General features: G+C 40.8%; 1 protein-coding gene across 1 annotated transcript in view; it reads right to left on the bottom strand.

The window, feature by feature from the left end:
• WRN (WRN RecQ like helicase) overlaps window positions 1-21155 on the bottom strand; it is a 2579924-nt gene that overhangs the window by 1494373 nt on the left and 1064396 nt on the right. The window contains 1 exon segment of the mRNA XM_044059154.1: window positions 16994-17175. Coding sequence (XP_043915089.1) covers window positions 16994-17175 — 182 coding nt within the window.

Raw genomic sequence — 21155 nt, 5'->3', positions numbered from 1 at the left:
CCAGAAAACTCTAGAGCTCCTCCCTTACCCATAATGCACTATCCCCCATCTCAGATCTTGTTTGCGGGTTTACATAATCCAGGAAATATCATCATCATCATCATCATGGTAAAAAAAGCAATATCTGGAAGTCAATGTAAGGAACAGTGGTGTCCTTATAAGCTCTCTGTTCCAGAAGTCATTAGTTGAAAAAGGTAGGGGGTTGGGTGGGGGGCGAGTTGAGGAAAAATGAAAATGGTGAGTACATAACTTCTTTATCTGATGTCAATTTTCATTCATTCCTCAACAATTGGAACAGTGTCCCCAGCTTCCTAAAACCTTGGATAAACTCTAAAGAAAGATATTCCTGAGCAAAGGTGAGCTAATGACTGCTCTTCTCCTCAAAACCAGATCCAATTTGTAATGAGTAATAAAAGTATAAGGATTAGCCCAAGTTGCAGATGCATATATGTCGCCCATGGAAGCCCTACATAAAAACACTGAAGATTTTGTCATGGACTTGGTTGAATGGGCTCAAAGGTTTTGGCAAGGACATACCAAAGTTGTTGTAGACAAATGATATACAATCCCGTAAGCCAAGCCATCTTGCTAGAGTTATCTTTGTAACTGGCTTACCCAATTTGAAATCTGCAAAGAGACAAATAATTAGTCTGTTTTTCTGATACTCTCTGCATGCAATTGTCTGTGAAAATAAATATAACAAATATTCACCTTTGTCTGTGAAATTTGGAAAGAAAAATTGCAGATTAATGGACTGGTTGATGTTTGACTATGACTACACCTTAGGAAGAAGGGAAGGATTGGTTCATAATGCTACCCTATCCCTATGAAAAATCAAGCAGGGAAGTTTGGAAATAAGGCTTGGAGTTCTGACATCCTTCTAGCAGAGGTGATGGCTACCAAAAATATAGTCTTCCACATCAGAAATTTTAGATCACATTTTGCTGCTGGTTCAAAAGGGGAATGAATTAAAGCCTGGTGTTAAATACAAGTCCCGTGGAGGAGTTGGATCCTTATGAGGAGGTCTCAAAATAAGGGTACCCTTCAAGAAGGCCTTACAAAGTTGTGATGAAGCCAGGGTGGAGCTCTCAATTCCTAGGGGAAAATTAAAGATGACGGATAGTTGGACTCAAAGTTGAGAAGCTAGCACCTTCACTGACAATTTTTGCAAAAATTCAAGGACACTATGTATAGGAGCAGAAAAAGGATCAATATGTCTCCGATCTGCCCAAAAACCAAACCTGCTCAATTTACTTCTATAAAGTTTCCTTGTGGAAGCTTTGTGAGAAGAAAGAAGCATATGAATGACTGAGGAAGACTGCATATGCTGTCTGGCTATTAACGAAGTAGAAAAATCATATGCTGTCAGCAGTTAGGCTTGAGATATCCGGGTGATTCATATCAGTTGGGTGAGATAGGTCTGGAATCGGATCCGGAATCCAAAGTTGGTAGACTAGATGAGGCCAAAGAAAGGGGAACCAAATCTGTCAAGGCCAGCAAGGTGCAATGAGGACAACTCTGCTCTTCAACCAGAATGCTTTTTGCAGAAATTTGGTGATCAAGGGAGGTGGGGGATACACACAGAGGAGACCGGCACACCAATCATACAGAACAATACCTTTTGGAGGCTCTCCAGTGGGGGGATTAAGGCAAACAAACTGCTGCACTTGTACTTTAGCAGAGATGCAGAGAGATCGCAGCAAGGCTGACCCCACTAGTGAAAAATCATTTCTGCCACCTTCACACTGAGAGACTACTCATGAGATGGTAGAATGGACCTGCTCAATTTGTCTATCACCTTGGACTTCACTGGATTGTGCATTGCTATCAGAAATCAATTGGATGAGATCGCCCATTGCCACACACTCAGAACTTCGACACAAGGGGCAAGATCTTGTCCCTCCTTGCTTGTTGAAGTAACAAGCCACTGACATATTGAAGGTCTGAACTGCAATTGTCCCACAAGAGTGTGTGTCTTGGAAGGCCTGCAATGCTAAGAGGACCACTCTCATTTCCAGGACACTGATATACATGTTCGCCTCTTCGGGGGACCAAATGCCTTTGACTGTTTTCAGCAGAAGTGCCTCCTCACCCTGTCTGGCAAGTGTTCTTGGTCATTATGCCCTTTGGCTGATGGAGAATGAAAGGATGGCCTTGCAGAACTTGATCTGATTGAATCCACAACTAATTTTTTGCATACCTGGGTAATCCTTATCCGGGCTGACGTGGGCTAATAAAGAATAGACCACTGCATTGTTAACATCCACTGAAGAATTCTGTTGTGAAATCTTCCTATGGGAACTAGAACTATAGCCACAGACACTGACCTCAAGGCTTGTAAGATCAGTCGGGTAGAGATTGTGGAAATGTGAACACTCTTTCTGACCTAGAATCTGACAGCCTGTACTCTTCACAGAGGAAGCCAAGCGGTCACTGACAGTGTTGAAAATTGTTCCTATGAACTCCAATGTCTGAGTCAGTTCTAGCTGAGATTTGTTGTAATTAATGGTGATGGTTGGATTGGTGCAAGTCTGCAGTACCTGGTCTTGAGCTCCTCAGTAAATGCCTGGTCAGGGCTGTAATGAGACAGTTATCCAAGTATGGAAATGCTCAGAATCCCTGCAGTCTCAAAAGTGAGCTGCTACTACTGCCATACATTTGGTGAACACCCTGGGGGATTTGGTGAGGCCAAAGGTCAGTGGTCTGAACGAATAGCTAGATCACAGCTGAAAGCGTAAATACCTTCTGGATTGCCTGTTCATTTTTATGTGCCAGTACTCATCCTGAAGGTCTACTGAGCATATCCAGTCATCCTTGCACAAAAAGGGCAGAATGGACTGAACCATGACTATCCACAGCTTGGCGTGCTGAACCGATTTGTTCAAACTGCTGATATCCAGAATTGGTCTCTACCCCTGCTTTTTTAGCACTAAAAAAATCTTGAGCAAGTTCCGGATTCTATCAGGTGTTGTGGGACCTCTTTAGCAGTTTTTGTATTTTTAGTGCTGCTGCTTTCCTCTGACTTGGTGAACATCTAGAATTTTGTGTACAGGTGGAGGTGGTAAGAAAAATGGAATTATAAAACCTCTGGAAACAATCTTCTACACCCAAGTATCTTTTGTAGTGCCAAACCAGGCCCTCTGGTGCAGGGATAAACAACCCCGGATTGTCTCTGGAGGCGGACAATCGGGCCTCCTTTCAGGAGCACTGATAAGGTCTTTTGGAGAAGGAACCTCTGGACTCCTGATTCTGTAAGCCTCCTTTGCCGAGTGAGCGGCGTCTTCCACTCTAGTTCCCCCCCATATGCCCCTGGGGGAAATATCTTTAAGGGGATCTTGGAAAGGACCTTGGGACTTCGTAAACCACATTTTTTTGCCTCCTCGTTAATTTCTGGAAAAGGTCCTTTGAGTCGAAAAATGTAGGCCCACTGCAAAGAGGGTCTTTTCCATCCTACTTGCACCTGGATAGAGTGTCCTTAACTTTAGGTTTGAACAAAGAGCTTCATTCAAAAGAGGCATTGACGAAAGAAGACTTGAAGGGCTCTGCAAAGTCACAAAAGTGCATCCAGGCATGCCTCCTAATAGAAATATCCGAACCCGCTGCCATTGAGGTACCTTCAGCCATATGGGAGATGAGCCTCATGGACGAGTTAGTGATTGATAGAAAGGTAGCCAACTGCAAGACCACAGAAAACTAAGCCTCTGAATGTACTGCTCCCCTAGAGGGAGTTTGAAAGTTCTTTTAGTCAAATCCTTCTGTAGTCTCGTGAAGTGTGCCAAATAATTCAGCGATTGGAGTGCAAATGTCGCTGATGCATACACACGCTTCCCAAATCTGTCCAATGCCTTAGACTCCCTGTTAGGGGAATGGATAGAACAACTCTGCTACACAAGTTCTTTTCATAGTGGCTCAGCCACCATGACCATGGCATCTAAGGGAATGATATCTTTGGGTGGAGATCTTGGGGACCCTTCTCTGTTATTGAAATCTGTATCTTCAGTCATGCACTCCTGAGGGGAGTCCAGATGCCTCCTCTTGCACTTCCTCTTCCTAGGGAAGACTTTGGTGAGGTGTTTCAGATAAGTAGTGGAAGAAATAGCAATACCCTGCTGAGTAGCCTGGAGACTTTGGGCTGGCTGTCCCTGTAGACTGGAATGATGGAGCTCAAGTCCATACAGGATTCAGAGGGGAGATCTGAGTGAGGAGGAATCATCCATCCTGCAAAAACAGACAATACTGTTTCCACCACCTCAAATGCAGAATGCTCTGAGGAGAAGGAAGTCGAAGGAGCAGAGAAGTTAGGCTTCTGACACACATTGTGTACATCCTCTGAATACAGGTGTCTAAAGGGGATCAAAATTCTATCACCCATAAGGTCAGTTTGAGTTTGAGCACCTGTGGGTGTATGAGGGATCCCTTATCTTGTGTGAGTAGGTTGACTCGGTGAGGTAACCTGTGGTGACTGCCCTTGGCTAATACAAACAGAAGGGGAAACCAATGCTGTCTTAGCCAAAAGGGAATCACCAGCTGGATTTTTGGCTTGTCCCTCTGAATAGTCAGAAGGACCTTTTGAATAATTGTGAATGGCAGGAAGGCATAAAGGAACATCCCCTCCCATGAAAAAGAGAAAGCGTCCATCTTCCAAGTTTGTGGATGCGGAGTTCTCTTGCAAAAGAGGGGCATCTGTCTGTTCTGGGAGGAGACAAACAGATCTGCCTGTGGAGTACCCCACCTGTGAATAAGATCCAAAAACACTTTCCTGTGAAGCATCCATTCATGAGAGGGTGCTAAGGTTCTGCTGAGGGAGTCTGCCATCACATTCTCCGCTGAGGAAATGTATACAGCTTGCAGTTTTATGTGAAGGTTTGCCGCTATGGGACCAAATCTGAAATGCCAAGGTGCAGAGTGGATAAGATCTTATCCCTCCCTGCTTGCTCACATACACAGAACAGTCATATTTGTCTGTGATTACCTTCAAGGTGCCTGGCAGCAGAATCTTTTGGAAGGCCTGCAGTGCCAACAGAAGGGCCCTCAGTTCTTTTATGTTGATGTGGTCCCTTTTTTCTCTGGGTGGACCACTCTCCTTGGACTTTGTTTTGACTGTTACTGTGCAGGATGGCTCCCAAACCAAGCTCTGATGGATCTGTTTAGAGGTGTTGTGTGGGAGGAGGGATCTGCAGGGGTACCCCCTTGATTGAGGGTAATGATGGAGATCCACCATGACAGCTCCTTTTTCAGGCATGGGAGAAGAGGGAGTGTAACATCCAGAGGACGTGTGTGTTGGCTCCACAAATTCCTCAAGACCCACTGGATTTTCATCATACGCAGCCCGGCCAAGGGAAGCATAGGAATTAAGGAGGCCATGTTGCCCAGGACCCTCAGAAACTCCCTGGCTGAGATGGCTGGGAGATGGAGAGATTGGAAGTAGTGGGTGAGGGTTTCCACCTTCTGGCAAGTGATAAAGGATGGCATCATGTCTGTCCTTATCCTGCACCCCAAGACTACCAGGTCTTGAATTGGTGTCATTTGGGGTTTTTGTAGATGTACTGTGAAACCTAGGTCCTCAAGATCCTGGCCATCATGTCTAAGTGATGGGATAGGGAGTGATACAGTCCTGATGCAGGATTAGGAGATCATCTAGGTAGGGGTAAATCTGAATTGCCTGCATTCTGCAATGGGCAATAATCGGGGCTAGACACATTGTGAATACTGTTGGTGTAGAGACCTCAAACAGCAATGCAGAAAACTGAAAATGTGAGGAACCTATTGAGAAACGCAGGAATTTCCTATAGCTGGGAAGAATGGGGATTTGAAAGTAAGCATCCTTCAGATCCAGGAATGCCATAAAGGCTTGGTGAGGGGTAAGAGGTAAGAGATGCTGTAGGCTGAGCATCTTGAAGGTAGGAACCTTGAGATATTGATAGAGTACGGACAAGTCGAGAATTGGTCTCAAAGGACCATCTTTTCTTAGGACCAGAAACATTCTGGAATAAATGCCTTTGGCTGTCTGATCCCAAGGGAGATGTTCTATTGTGCCCTGAGATAGGAGCTGATCCAGAATTGCTGGAAAAAGGTGGAGAGGATTAGATGGAGGTTGAGGGGTCCTCTGGAATGTTGGAACTGCCCAACAAGTCATGAAGTGACCGTTTTTTATGATAGAAAGGACCCGATTCTCTGAAGTGATTTTCTGCCAGGAGGGTAGGGATAGGGTTAGAGAGAGGGACAGGGGGCTGGATCTGGGTAAGGAATTTGAGTCACAGTGGAGGAGCTCTGTCAGGGAACAGCTGTCCCCGAAAGGAAGTAGGAGTTGAGGTGGAGGAGGGTCTAAGGGTGGTTTGTTTCCTGGAGTGCCTCCATCCCTTAGACTGAGCTGCAGCAGAGTTTGAGGACTGCCTCCTTACAAAACTGGTCTTTTATGGTTAGTTCCTGTGTTATCTAGGAATGAGCAAGACGAGTAAATGTTTCAAATTTTGCAGATCTTTACCCTTTTCTTGAATGGATTTAAGGAGCTCAGCTGAAGCACAGCCAAAGAGAGCTTTATTATCCAGAGGTGCATCAAGCAATTTGGTCTGTACATCCAAGGGTAGAGGCTGGAGTCACAATCAGGAATACCTCCGGAGTACAGAGCCAGATGCTGCAGACTTAGATGATGCTTCTACAGCATCATAGCTGCACTTGACGGAATGCCTGGTCACCTGAGAGACAGTAGAGTGCAGGGTAGCTGGCTGACACTTGGTAGGAAAATTTGCTACCTCAGACATTACGGTAACAGCCTTAGACAATAAATCTAGGACAAATTTAGCATTGTGGGTTTGACCATTAACAGCTCTGATGGCTAGGATAGAAGAAGTCTATATTTTCTCCACCAGTCTGCCCGTGAACTTGCTATCTCTTGGGAACAAAGTAGTAGAGGGTAACTGCCTGGAGGATTTGTCTGCTGACACAGCAATAACTGCAGGGTCTGCAGGAGGATTTTTGAACAGGAATTGTGCCTATTGGGGCACCTTGTAAAATCTATCAGGTCATTTAGAAACAGGAGGCTGAAAGTCTGGGTTCTGACAGGCACCCTGAAAAGCATCCTGGAAAGCTGGGAGCAAAGGGGGAACTGCAGACGGAGAAGGTTGTTCCATCTGCAGAATACAGTTTTTTTTTTGTCTCAGACACATCAGAAACCTCCCATTTAAAATGCTCTCTCATTAAGGTAATGGTAACTCCAAAGGAAAATTCTTGCCCCGGAGACTCAGGACTAAGAGAGTCTTCTTCTTCAGGGGTAGCAAAGTCCTTGGAGGACTCAATTTGGGAACAATAAGTCAGGAATTCATGTGAGGAAAAGGTTTCTTCCTCCTAGTCTTCTAGTGGCTGCACAGGGAGTAGAACTGGTGGGAGCACCTGAGACCGAAGGGTGTGGAAAGCTCTGAACAAGTTCCGAGAAAAGGTTTCCCATCGTGGTGTAGATTCTGCAGCTCTGTGCTTTTCTTTTTGTTTCTTTTTTAAAGAAACAGGAGAAGTAGTCGGTTTGGGAGCCAACATCGTGGTAGAATGTAAGGCAGTAGTAGGCCCCTCTGACTCCAAGAGTCATGGTTCCCTCTCACCATCAGGGCTTGATGGTTGACTAACCTCAGTGGATATACTCTGGATTTCGGCTAAACCGGCTTCCACCACAGTTCCCAGTTCCTGCGGTAAAACCAATGCCTAATGAAACCCTGGGCTATCATCTGCCTCAAGAGTCTCACCAGACTCCTGAGGTGCAGCATTAGTGTCGGGCCTAAATTTTTTGGCCTTCTTCCGAGGCGGCTCCTTGGAGGTATCTACCCCGCCCTCCATACTGGACACCAAATGTCACAGTCTTTGATTTTCTAAGTATAAATTTAAAGCAGCCAGACAGCTTCTCAAAGTTTTGGGAACAAAGAACTGGCAGATGTCACAAGACTTGTAATCGTGGCCTGCCCCTAAGCAAAACAAACACTTGTCATGCGTGTCCTTATGTGGAATCTGTCTTCCAAAACTTCACTTTCCCTTCCTAGCTGACATGTACGTCTGAAATGCAAGAAAAAAAAGTATAATCAAAAATCCAAAAAGGGTACTTAGCTTGAATGTGGACAGCCAAAGGCAAACTAACAACCGGATTGCACGAGCTGGCGATCAGACTTCTGCAGATCACTGCGGCAGAAATGTTCTAACTTGGGTACGTGCAGATGTCACATGTATAGCAGATGTAGGTTTATGGCTATGACATGCAACATCGCATGTACCCCTTATCCAAAGACTTTGATATACTGGCAAGATGTCGGTGCTGGAGACAGCAACCTCCCTATTGTTATGAACACTGCAACATGAGAACAGGAGGACATCATTATGTATACAGACCAACTAGTGACTTTCAAGAAAACACTCAAGAGAAACCATCTGTTCAAAGAAAGTAAATGCAAGTGCTATAGAGCCATGGACTAATGTAAAGATACATAATTATTTAGGTTCTAGTTTACTGGTGTTTCCATTCCAAAATGTACAGGTTTAGTCTTGTCTGATGCCATCTTAGGATACCAAGAATAAAGAAAATATAATTCCCTCACACACACACACACACACACACACACACACACACACACACACAATTTTTCTTTCTGCATAGCCATGTAACATTCACAGGCTCATTCTAGGTAATTTACACTGTAGGAACATCTTACAGCACTGTCAGCTATGCAATAAGCTCACACACAAGTATACATTTATAATGAAGTTAACATCGTACATTTAAACATTAACAATGCATGCATCCTTGTAAATATTTAATGCTGTACTTATTCAATGTCCCACTTTGGCTATGTATTGCACATGCAGACCTTTGCCAATACCTCAATAGCAATATTTTCTTTTCTTTGCATTCCTAAGTGCACTTAATAGCTGTACTTGCTTGCTATTGTCTTTGCCACTGTGGCCCTGGTCATTGATGAAAAGGATTCCTGGACGAGTTCAATTACCAGGTTAACAAAATATAAAAAATAAATTCACCTTCCTACTCAACACATTAACCTTTAAATAACTGAGTAAGCAATACTGTCAACATCTTAAAATATATCATAAACTAGGACTTAAAACCTATGCCACCACACAGGTGGTACAACCTAACACTATCTAAGCTTGCAAAGAAACAGCATTCTATAAAATAGCCCCTGCCGCATTGACTAAAGTGTCAAATGAACTAAGAACACTCAATACCCTCATACTATTTACGAAAAAACTTAAGTTCAATTTGACAACAGAGCAAGTGTGACTGCTTCAGAGATGCAGGCTAATATACCAAGCATCACACCTCCCCCTTATACTAATTGTGACGTTCCTCCTCTAGGCCAGAGATCAAGGAGCCTCAATTCTCACCAGTGTGGAATGTTCACTGTGAGAAAAATAGACAGTATTTTCAGATGCAGCTCTCTGCACCAAGTACAATTTCCCTTAAGAGCACACAGGGAATGCAAACTCCAGTCCTAATGCTGGGCTTTCTCTTCAGGCCCCAAATAAGACTCCCCATTGACCACCACACACTCCATAGAGATCAATCCTTAGCCAACTGTCCAAGCCAAGTCCTCCACCACCCTTTCTGTAAAATCAGTGCTCTGTGTCCCTGCTCAAAGTATCTGTTACACACACCTCGGAAAAGCTGACACAGCTTAACTGCTCTGCCACCTCCACCCAGGCTATAAGGTAGATTTACTGCCACCAGAACACCTGAAGCCAGCTACTTTAACGTTCTTACCAGAGTACCCAATTACACTTAGTAAACTTAATACTTATACAAATGGTAGTGTTTAACCAAGCAGTAAGACTTTCAGGAACATGGAACCAAAGTGCAACTAAATAAATGCAAGTACTCTCAAAGGTTAAATATTTTCTAAAAGACTAGCCACAATAAAAGGTTTAGATATATTTAATAAATAATTAAAAAAAATGAAAATATTGAATACCTATTTACAATAAACAACAGGGTTTCAATCACAAGAGATATAAAAAAACACAGATGGAAAGACTCACAGAGATACAGAACATTTAGCTAATCTTACTATATTTTTCTAACTGACTGAAGAATTATTGTTCCCTAGTTACTTACTAAAGCAAGGCAAGCGTCAAGTCCAAAAACAGAATGCACACCTCATACCTCTCACTAGTTTTCAAATACAATTTTTGTGCTGGTTTCAGAATTACATCACATCTGGTCATCTGTCTCTCTGGTTCCAGCACTACCCTCTCATTAGAAAATGAGCCAGGATTAGCTAAGGTTTATTACAGCATCTGGAAACTGCAAAACAATTCCAACCCTTCCTGCAGAAACAAGCCATTCTCTGGCATCCCAGTGTAGCAATTAGTTCACCCCTAAGGATAATACAAGCAGGATCCCAAGCCTAGACTTTTCAGAGACATTGCGTCTCTGGCCTCATTCAGAACTGTGAGATACAATCTTTATGGTCTAAACAAAGTCATTTAAATTCAAGCTATTTCTTCTTAAGGTTAGCCGGGCTGAATTTAACCTCCTCCCTTCCAGTACCCTCTGTTACAATATATACATTTCATCAATTACAGCAATAGAGTCTGACATACATGTATATTCCTTTTCTGTATTAACCTTTCACTTCTTCAATGTTGCATATATTAGACCCAAGAACACAACTGGATTCAATACACAAATGCAATTATGCACATACAAACTCTGAAACTTATGTATATGCGTGTGTGTAAAATATTTTGATATTGCAGTTAGACTGTTAGATTTCTATGTTATGCCTATTTAATAGTAGTGCAAGTATTCGGCTACACATTAAGTTTCTTTAAGCTTTTACTGATTGTTTTTGCCAGCTACACTGCTGATCAACAATACCTGTATATCCCTTATGCCAAAGAATCATTCCATTATTCATTTGAAAAGGTTTATTTATTATTTTGCACATATACTGCATTGTTTAAAAATGACTACTACTGTAACTCAACTGAAATGCCCAGTGTCAGATATTGTCATTTACTGCAATGTACTCTTTGCTATGTGGCCCGAGTCATGTCAAAAAATGGTCTATGAACAAGTCCTCTAACATGATTATCAAATATAAACTAAAATGTGTCTTCCTGTAACGAATTTTTGTAAATAGCACTGTTTGTGTTTTTAACTTTAATACTATAAATATGCTCATAAATTCTTTTTCTTAATGTCCTTTCTGTCCTGCCAATATAGAGTCACACCAAGCACATCACCATATGCACCATACAGTAACATAGTATTTAAGTTAAAAACACCAACAATGATCTACACAAACATACATTAAAAGAAAAGTCACACAATGATTTTAAACTTACTGTTACAGAAGAAGTGGAGATTAGTCCAGGGGGAGGGGGGAATGATTGGAAGAACAAGCTGGAATACAGGGAACTACTTTGGCAATTTAAAGTTAATGCCTTTAGCCATTCTGGTATGAATGATGACTGTTAACATTAAGCCTGTACTCAAACTTCGTGCAGCTAAATTATAGGGAATGCGTTTCTTGCTTTCAATTTTGACTAATCGTTTTCTTTTTTTGATAACTTCATTATTTTTTTAACTTATTTTCTTGATAGTTTGTTCTTGAGTTTAAAGTTTTTGTATAAAGAAATGTGAACAAAGGGGAAATATGACTTTTAACTTTGATGGACTTTCACCTGGATATTTGAATATTGAATTAATTTAATTATGTAATTGGATGGCCTAGCTTTAAAAGGGGAGTATTGGTGAAGCATTTATTTCTGATGAAGTCCTAAACTGTATGGATGAAAGTACTTAAAAATTTCATGGTTGTTGGAACTGCTTTAAACAGCAACACTCTGGATTTATATAAACAGCAACACTCTGGATTTATATTTCTGGCTGAATACTTCCTTCCTGATCTGCATACTGTTGCTTTTTGGAGTTTCTACACCCTCAAAACAGCTTTCCAGCACTACACATCCAGGACAAACAAAAGAAAGAGGAGTCTGCTTGACATGAATGCAGAAATGGCTAATAGAAAAGTAAATTTCACCTGCAAGAAGCAATAAGTCAGATGCAGCAGAAGTATAGCAGTGGACAAAGGAGTAAACAGGAATTTGATTAAATCACATGGGAGGCACAAGCCGAAACAATTTGGCTAGGCTTAATTATGCCCTAGGGCCAACAGCCTAGTACCTGCCTATGAACCTATGATTATAGGTCAAGAACTCTTAAACAAGGAAACTTTAAAGTAAGAATGGCCCAAAGCAGTTATTTATTAATTAAGCATACGATGGAAACATGGTCTAGTATAATAGAAGGGATTAAAAGGGTTCAAGGTGTTGCTACTAGTCAGAACTCAAATACATTTTATACAGAAAGTATAACATAGGATAATGTAATGCATTAGATAAGAGTACTCTGAGTTTCGGTCAGACATGTAGTGCTTTAGGGAGACTGGTACTACCCATCCACTAACCACAGGAAGCGGTTTGTCTTTCCAGTAGCTAAAAAACCTGGACTGGAATGTATATTATTAGAAATATGTCAATGGGAGGAGATGATGCTGGATTGCTGAATGCAGTACTACAGACCACAGTACCAGGTTCATGGAGTGAAGTTGTTATTGTAGATATACTAAACAATGTGAAAAATGGTCCTTCCAGAGTCCTTCAGGCCAATATCAATGTTGAACCAGGATTATAAAATCTTAATGGAGATAGTATCTAAAAGGCTGTCACTTAGTATAACAAAATGGATGCACTTAGATCACTGTGGGTACAACTCAAGAAGCCACATTCATTAATATTTATTTAAAACACTAACATTAATGGAAGGGCCTAGGAGATTAAATCTCCCACTTATGGTAGTAAGTTTTGTTACAGCTCATTTTTTTTCATGACTTTGCAGCAGGATTTAGAGAGGGCTTCACCCAGCTTTTAGAGAAGGTATGAGGGTTTTTTTGTTCAAGATGAAGAAAAATGCAGAACTGTCAGCACAGGTAAAAAGCAGGGTTTCTGCTCTCCCCCTAGTGTTTTCCCCTAATTTGAGGTCCCAGGTAGGACATTAGGGATACAGCTAATAAGGGTTCAAAGTGTGGGGGGGTGAATCTGTGTGTGTGTCTCTCTGTGCCAAACAATTATATACCTACTATATTGACTGTGTTTTCCTTGGATGTTTTATTCTTATTCAGTGAATGATGAAATACATAAATAATACCAACAAGTAAAGTCACTGTTGTGTGCGTGTCGGTGTGTAGACATTATTAAACACTTACATAATGTATATTTGGTTGAGGGACCATAATCATGGCATAGTTTTCTTACAGCGTAAAAACAGGATATCTCACATTTTGACCGTTTGCCACACATTAATGTCTATGTTGCACATTGGTCAGAGATATAATACAGGGAACACTTCAACACTGTGGCAATGAACTAAAATACCTATCTGCAGAATCAGTAAAATAATGCATTCCCCTGGAATATGTTCACAATAATCTGTTTTACTTGGCTGCAGTCAAGATGCTCATAGGAATGAGTCCCTATTCTGTTAAAACGGAATCCTTAATACTCATGGGAAACCAATAGAATGCATGTGCATACTGTGCAGGGGAACCTAGGCAAAAGATTTTAAAAAGTTCTTTACCTAGTCATGCATCTATCTTAAAAAAAATAAGCTAATACAGAAACATTACAAAGGGAACCTGTGCATTTAAATGAAGATGTGGAACAAGTAAATGAATACAAAACTCAGCATTTAGAGAATCAAAAATGTTTAGTGATAACTTCACTGACTGCATGAATGTCCCATCAAAAAAAATGGAAAACAAGGAAAATATATAAAAATATAATACATGTTTAGAAAAGTGACATTAAAAAGAAACCTCTCAATCAAGTTATGTCACAGAAGCAAAGTTAATTGCCACAGGCCCAAAAACGTTACTGTGGTACAGTGAAGAATGAAGTGGGTATAAAATAATAAGAGAATGGAAACTATGAATTCCATCTACATGAGATAAAACGATCTGGCCCAAGAAATGAATGCATTTGGAAGACAGAAGTTAAAAAAAGGTAAATGGTAAAAAAAGTCCAAAAATACACAAGCAGACTCTGCAGACAAAGACGGCAAACTTGCAAAGGCAACAATAAAGAGGGACCTGAACTATGAAAGATAGAAGAAAAAATGTTTTACAAGAAAATGTATGATCTAGGGAGAGTTTTAGTGAGTGGTAAATGAAGTACATTTTTGAAATTAAGAATGTTTGTCAAAACTGTAAAAATACTGAAGAAATTTTGAGGCAAAGAAACTAAAGAGTGATGATCACCAGAAATAAATAGTTTCTGAAACTGGTTAAAAAAAAAAAAAAAAAAAAAAAAGACAACTAAGCGAAAAGTGTTCTGAACGGATGGTAAAACAAAGGAGTGTAACAGTACAAGTTACCTATGGAAGTTTTATTCCTGTTGATTTGGGAGTTCCTTCCAGGAATAAAAGAAAAGTAATGAAATAGAAATGAAGGGATGAAGCCATAGTAGTACAATGTAGTCAGTGAGGCTCTTGGGTGAACAAGTTAGAATTTTGTGAACTAGTCTGGCAGACTGAGCAAAACTCTAGTGAACCAATTAGCTTAAATTATATTTCACTTAACACCTTAATAAAACTGTGTGTGGCCAGGTTCTAATGTTTGTACGGCATGCACATAAATAGATTAATAAACAAGTAAATAATATTAAAGTATCTATTCATCTTACATTGGTTTATATTCTATTACTTTGTTTTATATATTTACATTTGCATATTCTTGCAATTCGTATACATTTTATAATACTCTTAGCGCAGTACTTTTTAAACAGCACTTGTCACTTTAAAATTTTTACCCTGTTCATGACCCTGTACATGTGACTAAAGTGAAAGCATTTTTATTCAGTCCACTGACAACTGCTTTTCAGTCTTAATGAAGTCTGTAACATATTAAATGAAAGTGCTTAATTGTATGACCTACAATAAAATGTTCCTGTTTTGATTTACTTCAAGTAGTTTGGTTTTATGGTACTCTGTAGCACTTACACTTTTTGTTTTGGTTCAGTGCTTGTTTTGATGTGGATTTGCTTCCCTTTGTGGTTATTAAATTCTAGAAATGCACGTCGGCAAAAAGGCTTTCATGGAGGCTGTAGATAAGGAAGAACCCCTTACTTTATGACTATAATGATAGCATCTTGAGCAGACTTGAATTTTTTTGTCAGTCACCACTGGGGTTGGGGCTTTGAGTGCAATCATTGCATGCATTGGTGGAGGCATATGTCCCTCCTTGACTGCAAACAGTTACTATGTAGAAAGGGGCATCAGCAAACTGATGTCTGCCTCATCATGCTTGCTCCACCCAGTGAAGATTTCCTTTTCTTGTATACTAAATTTCCACCCCCAGCAGTATATATAATGCCTGCCTCTCCTAAGGGGAAAACTGGAAAGTCTGAAAGGCCACATACTAGGGGGCTGTTCTATCCCTGTAGAGGGATACGCCATCCCACATGCTCACAGAAGGACTGCCACCCCTCAGATACAGACTGGGAGGAGGGTTCTAGGTGAAGAGGAGTATGGTGGGCTAATTGGGGCATGCTAATCATCAGCAGGAGGTAATGGGGGTCAGAATTAAATAATGAAAAGTATGAGGGTTTCGAAGAGCACAGAATACTCCAAATCAGCTCCATGACAGAAATACAGTCAATGTATGACTGATTCTCTCAAGTGTAACCATAAATGATTAGAAGTATCAAAACAATGCTAAAATGTAATTAAATCACAGAGTTTTTTTGGGAGTTGCCCTTTCCTGTACCTCCACACCATTGCTATACCTCAGACTAAGGATAATTCCTTAGGACACCACAAACCTGATCTTAAAAAAAAAAGAAAAAAAAAAAAAAAATTGCCCATTAGTGACTGGACTTCAGAATGTCAATCACTAACCTCTCACACTTTAGCCTGGCATTCACGGAGTCCTTCTGTTACTCCTGAAAGTGGGAAACCTTCTGTCTTATCGTGCAGGTAAGAAGTCAGGGAAACTATTGGTAAAGGTCAATGGATCTGGGTTTTCAGAAATGAGTAGTCTCTTGATGCACTGACAATGACTAATTTCCACTCTCATAAAACCTGATTACTTTTCTCTTGTGCTTATAAAACTTCCACTGATCAATGACTGCAAGTTCACTTACTCTTCTTGACAAATGTGCTTGTTTTTTTTTTTTTTTTATTTGCCAGTCTAAGCCCTTCCATAAAGGGCTGTATTTTTTTTTTGTACAGATGATGCAGATATCAAAACACTGGTCTAGGCATAGGCAATACATGCAACTCTATGTGCTGATCCAGGGCTACAAATTTCTGATCACAGCAGCATTTGTGAAAAGTGTCTTCTACATATTCAGAAGAAAATAATGAACTAGCACAAAAACTATCAATAACAAATTACTTAAAATAATAAATAAAAATTGAATAATGAATAAAGTACTAACTGAAATAACAGTAGCAGAAAACAGCTATTGAAAAACAGCTATTGAAAAAAAACTATCACGCACTAGTACAGTGAAAAGAAAAAAACTCATGCTTGATCCCATTTATTGGTGTTCCTTCAACAGGTTTATTAAGACATGCAAAGACAGATGAAGGTAACCTAGCAAATCAAAAACATCCTTCTAAACAGTTCTAGCTCAGAATGTCCCTTCTGGAAAGAGGGGATTTTTATACAGAGTAATTTGCTGACTGGCAAAACCCTTAAAATATTAGACACCTCCATTTGGTATAGGTTTTTACACATTATGTGTAACTCATTACATGTGCACTGATGACGTTTCTTGTTTTGGTGTTGAAATGTTTTTCTTTTAACTGCGTTCACCAACATCAAATAATTGTTGCAAGGGACTGAAGTACCAGACCACCAATCTAAAGAATTGAAAACATTCACAAAATTCACCTTAAACATCATCATTACAATACATTCTGCATCAACTGACATACCTGCTCAAACAAATGTCAGCTGGGGTCCAGAGTACATGGCAAGAGCTAGGCAATCCATCTCGGCCAGCTCTACCGATTTCTTGATAATATGACTCCATTTCTTTTGGTGCTCCATAATGAATAACTTTCCGAATATCAGGTTTATTTATGCCCATACCAAAAGCAACTGTAGCGACAACACACTGCAGAAATAAAAACAGGACATTAAGAACTATTCAAATAAAGTTTTATCATTTAACATTGGGATAATTATCTCAAGTCACGGATATGTCACTCACCTAAATAACTGACTTGCGAGGGAATATTCACTGGGTAGCTAGTTAAGATTTTCTCTCCCTCCTACAATCACCAGCCTGGCTGTTTTTTTCTCTTCAGTTTCCATACTGAAACTTAACAGCAAACTTTCTTACTGTGATATGCCTCTTGTTACCCTGCACTCTGACAAGTGTAGTCATTTTTCACAAAGTTTTATTGATCATGGTTTGTGCAAGCAGCATTGATTTGTACTCAGTAAGCTGCCTGTGCACTATAGTGGGATTTTCATTTTTCACCGCTATTGTGGAATTAAGCAATAACCCACGCCTGGGTGTGGGTAATGCTGGATTTACCCATGGTTGGTGTGGTTTGGTCACGAGAGCGAAGCCCGAGTGGCCAAACAAAGACAACCGTGGGTAAATCCAGCATTACTCACACCCAGAAGTGGTTATTGTTATATTAATGACATTATTTAAGAAAAAAAATACTTTTCTTAAATAATGGCATTGTATAATGCCTCCGTGCTGCCCTTATGCAGCTGTCTGGTATTCTGTGGCAGTTCTGATGTACTGCGCATGCATATGCTTACGCAGTACATCAGAGCTGCGTGTGGAAGCAACGGAGAAAGCAGCAAGATCACCGTTGCTTTTTAGAAAGTGTCTCCCTATGTTAAAGGAGTTTAACATAGCGAGACAGCTTTAAAAAATGAAATGGAAATCTTCCTTTCTCCGTTGCTTTTTTTAAAGCTGTCTCGCTATGTCAAACAGTTTAACATAGCGAGACAACTTTAAAAAAAGCAACGGAGAAAGGAAGATCTCCGTTTTTTTTTTAAAGCTGTCTTGCTATGTTAAACTCCTTTAACATGGCAAGACACTTTCTAAAAAGCTACGGAGATCTTGCATTCTCCGTTGCTGTAACAAAAAAAAAAAAAAAAAAAAAAAAAGACTTGTGCTAATGGAAAAAGTCCGTGCGACAGGACCTTTTTCCATTAGTATAAGTCTGATTTACAATATGCATGCTGACCAATCAGCATGCACGTTTTGGAATATTAATGGGGGGTGGTGTATAATAGTGGAGATGGTATCCACAAGTTAAGGGGGAAGATCTTTTTTTTTTAAATATTTTCAAGATACACTCCAGGAAAAAAATCAATGAAGCATAACATATTTTTCAGTGATTATACTCAACATATGGAAACCCACACCTATCTAGAAGAATGTCTCTAGCATTTTGGTATGTCAGTTCTTCCCTGTCTACTGAGTACAATGCATAAAATGGGAAACCGAGAACAAATCCAAAATGGTACAGGGATATACAAATGTTTTCCTGCATGATTTACAAACAACCCTAACAACCACCACTGAACATATGGGACACCAAAATAGAGACTGAGGGAAGCTAACAAGTAAGAACTACGGTGGACTCCCTCACAGATCAACTTACGGTGCGAGTATGTATTTGTTAATACCCAATGTTAAAAATCCTTCTCAGTAAGCAGACTGGAGAGAGAGTCTCCTGAGATACCAGAGGAGGAGGAGAGCTGAAGTTCCAAAACATGTGCAGCTTTTGAAGTTATGGCAATGCAGCAGTACTTTAAGTATAAACCAATGGCCAAAAGGCCAAAGCACAAATATCCACAATGGATATATGCTTGAAGCAAGCAACAAAAGTAGCCACACCTCTGACAAAGCAGCCTTTGCTAGCAGAATTTTTGTGCATCTCCTTATGATATCAATCATCTCTGTAACATCTTCCAAAAAAACAGGAGTCATTCAAAGATGTAGCTGTTACCTATCTTGGTGGGGAACAGTTTCCCCTGGGCTATACAAGGGAACTACACCTCTTTTGGCCAGAAGGGGGCAACAGGGTTGATTTTTTTTTTCCACGCTATGTAAAACCTTGTCCAGTGACTCTTCTACTTGCATGTAACTAACCCATTCATTCCATGATGCGGAAGCTGGGCATTCCACGGCTAGGCAAGATCTTAAGGCACATTTGCTCCTGCCCAGGAAACCCTATCATCCCATCTATTCCTTGCCCAGTGACTCTTCTACTTGCACGTAACTAGCCCATTCATTCCATGATGCGGAAGTTGGGCATTCCAAAGCTAGGCAAGAGTCTTAAGGCACATTTGCTCCTGCCCAGGAAACCCTATCATCCGATCTATTCCCCAGTGATAAAAGTCAGGAGGTACAGAGTGGACCATCTTGTTTATCCTGCACAGCATCTTACTCCTTATCATCATAGATAACACATCTCAGGGGTTCTCCAAGTTCTGCTACGTGCTGTCACAGTAAGGGCCATGTTTTCTCATGTTGAATCCCCACGGCTTGCGCACGTGCACTATGGCAGTGTGTGTTCCATAGGTTTAACATCTACTGCCCTCTGTGATCCGTCAGAAGCTGGAAAGGACCAGTTTTTTGTTGGCCAATTTCTGCTGAAACGAGGGGGTTGTACCTGCAAAGAATCCTTGACCGTTTGCATAGATCTTGCCTTATCCTCCATTTTCTTTAAATCTACTTCTGCTTTGACACCAAATAATACATCCTGCTGTAAAGGTGCATCCAATAATTTTGCTTTAACATGGTCAGGAAGGGTTTGTTCTTTTAACCAAGTATGTCTACGTATGACAGAGCCAGTAACAGCTGCTCTACAGGAAGCTTCCAATGAATCAAATCCGCATTGTAAAGTATGTTTGCCCACCTGTTCAGCTGCATGCAACATATCCTGCATTTCCTTGAAATCAGACTGTTCAGAATGTGTACTCATTTTTTGTTTTAACTGAGACATCAGGAATTGCTGATATTTCAACATGTGAAACTGGCAATTTAATGCTCTCATAGCCAGAGTTGCTGAGGTGTATATTTTCTTTCCCCATCTATCTAGGGCTCTGGAATCCCTTTCAGAGGGCACAGGATTTTTAGCTATAAAAGTTTTAGCTCCCTTAGGACCCTGGGAAATTGTTTCAGGGTCAGCAACAGGGCTTTTATAAAGAAATTTGTGCGAGTCAGGTACTCTGTAGTATCTGTCTGGTTTGGCTGGAGCAGGAGGTAGAGAGTCTGGATTTAAACTACACTCCAAGTAAACATTATCCACAATATCTAAAACAGGAGGGATAGCAAGAGGTCTGTGCTGGGGTAGTAAAAGGAACTCTCAGAGCCTTTTCTTAGAATCTGAGTAGTCCTGGCCTTCCCAGTGGAAATGTTTCCTCATGGTATGTAAAGTTTCCCCAAAGGAGTAGTCTTCAGGGGGAGATGCTGAGGGAATAGAGTCTTCAGCATCAGAATCTTCATATAGTGGAAAAGTGTAATCCTGTTCCTCAGAAGAATCGGAGGAGAGAGAAACCTGGTCAGAGGATGCATAATCCTCCTCTTGCCTTGGTCTTTTATCAGGAGGGGATGGGAACCCCTGATTAGGGTAATCAAATCTTCAGCCATCTTAAGCATCTGTTTCTTAGGCATGGGGCCTTGAACTGTAGACTGATGTACAGTTTTATTAGGTTTTTAAGGAGTTTTAAGCTTAGCATAAGAATTAATGGTGAGTGTAGTCGGTCTGAAGACACTTTCTGCAACCGAAGGTGTTTCCACTGCACCTGTGTCTACTTCTGCTCCGATGTCGGAAGATGGTTGCGTAGGCCTAGTAGGCTCTGCTTGGGAATCCGCAGCTGTCTGGTTCCAGTTCTGCGGTCGTCAGGGGCTGCATAGGCGCCTCACTGAAAACCGGCGACAGGCCCAGCTGAGGCCTCGGAGTCTGGCTTGTTCCTAGGCTGCCTGTCCTTATCCTTGCGTTTTTTATGTATGGCGGTTGTCGGCTGCTCCGACGGCATGATATAATTAAATTTCCTACCAAAGTAATAGCTTTATTGAAGACTTTGGACTGAAATTCAAATCGAAAATCTCAGGTGTCG

Source organism: Protopterus annectens, chromosome 17.part0 (genome assembly GCF_019279795.1).
Source record: "Protopterus annectens isolate FY-2018-M chromosome 17.part0, PAN1.0, whole genome shotgun sequence".
In the NCBI taxonomy this organism is placed as follows: domain Eukaryota; kingdom Metazoa; phylum Chordata; order Ceratodontiformes; family Protopteridae; genus Protopterus; species Protopterus annectens.
The sequence above is the reverse complement of the archived record's forward strand: the minus strand, read 5'-3'. Positions and strand labels throughout refer to the sequence as shown.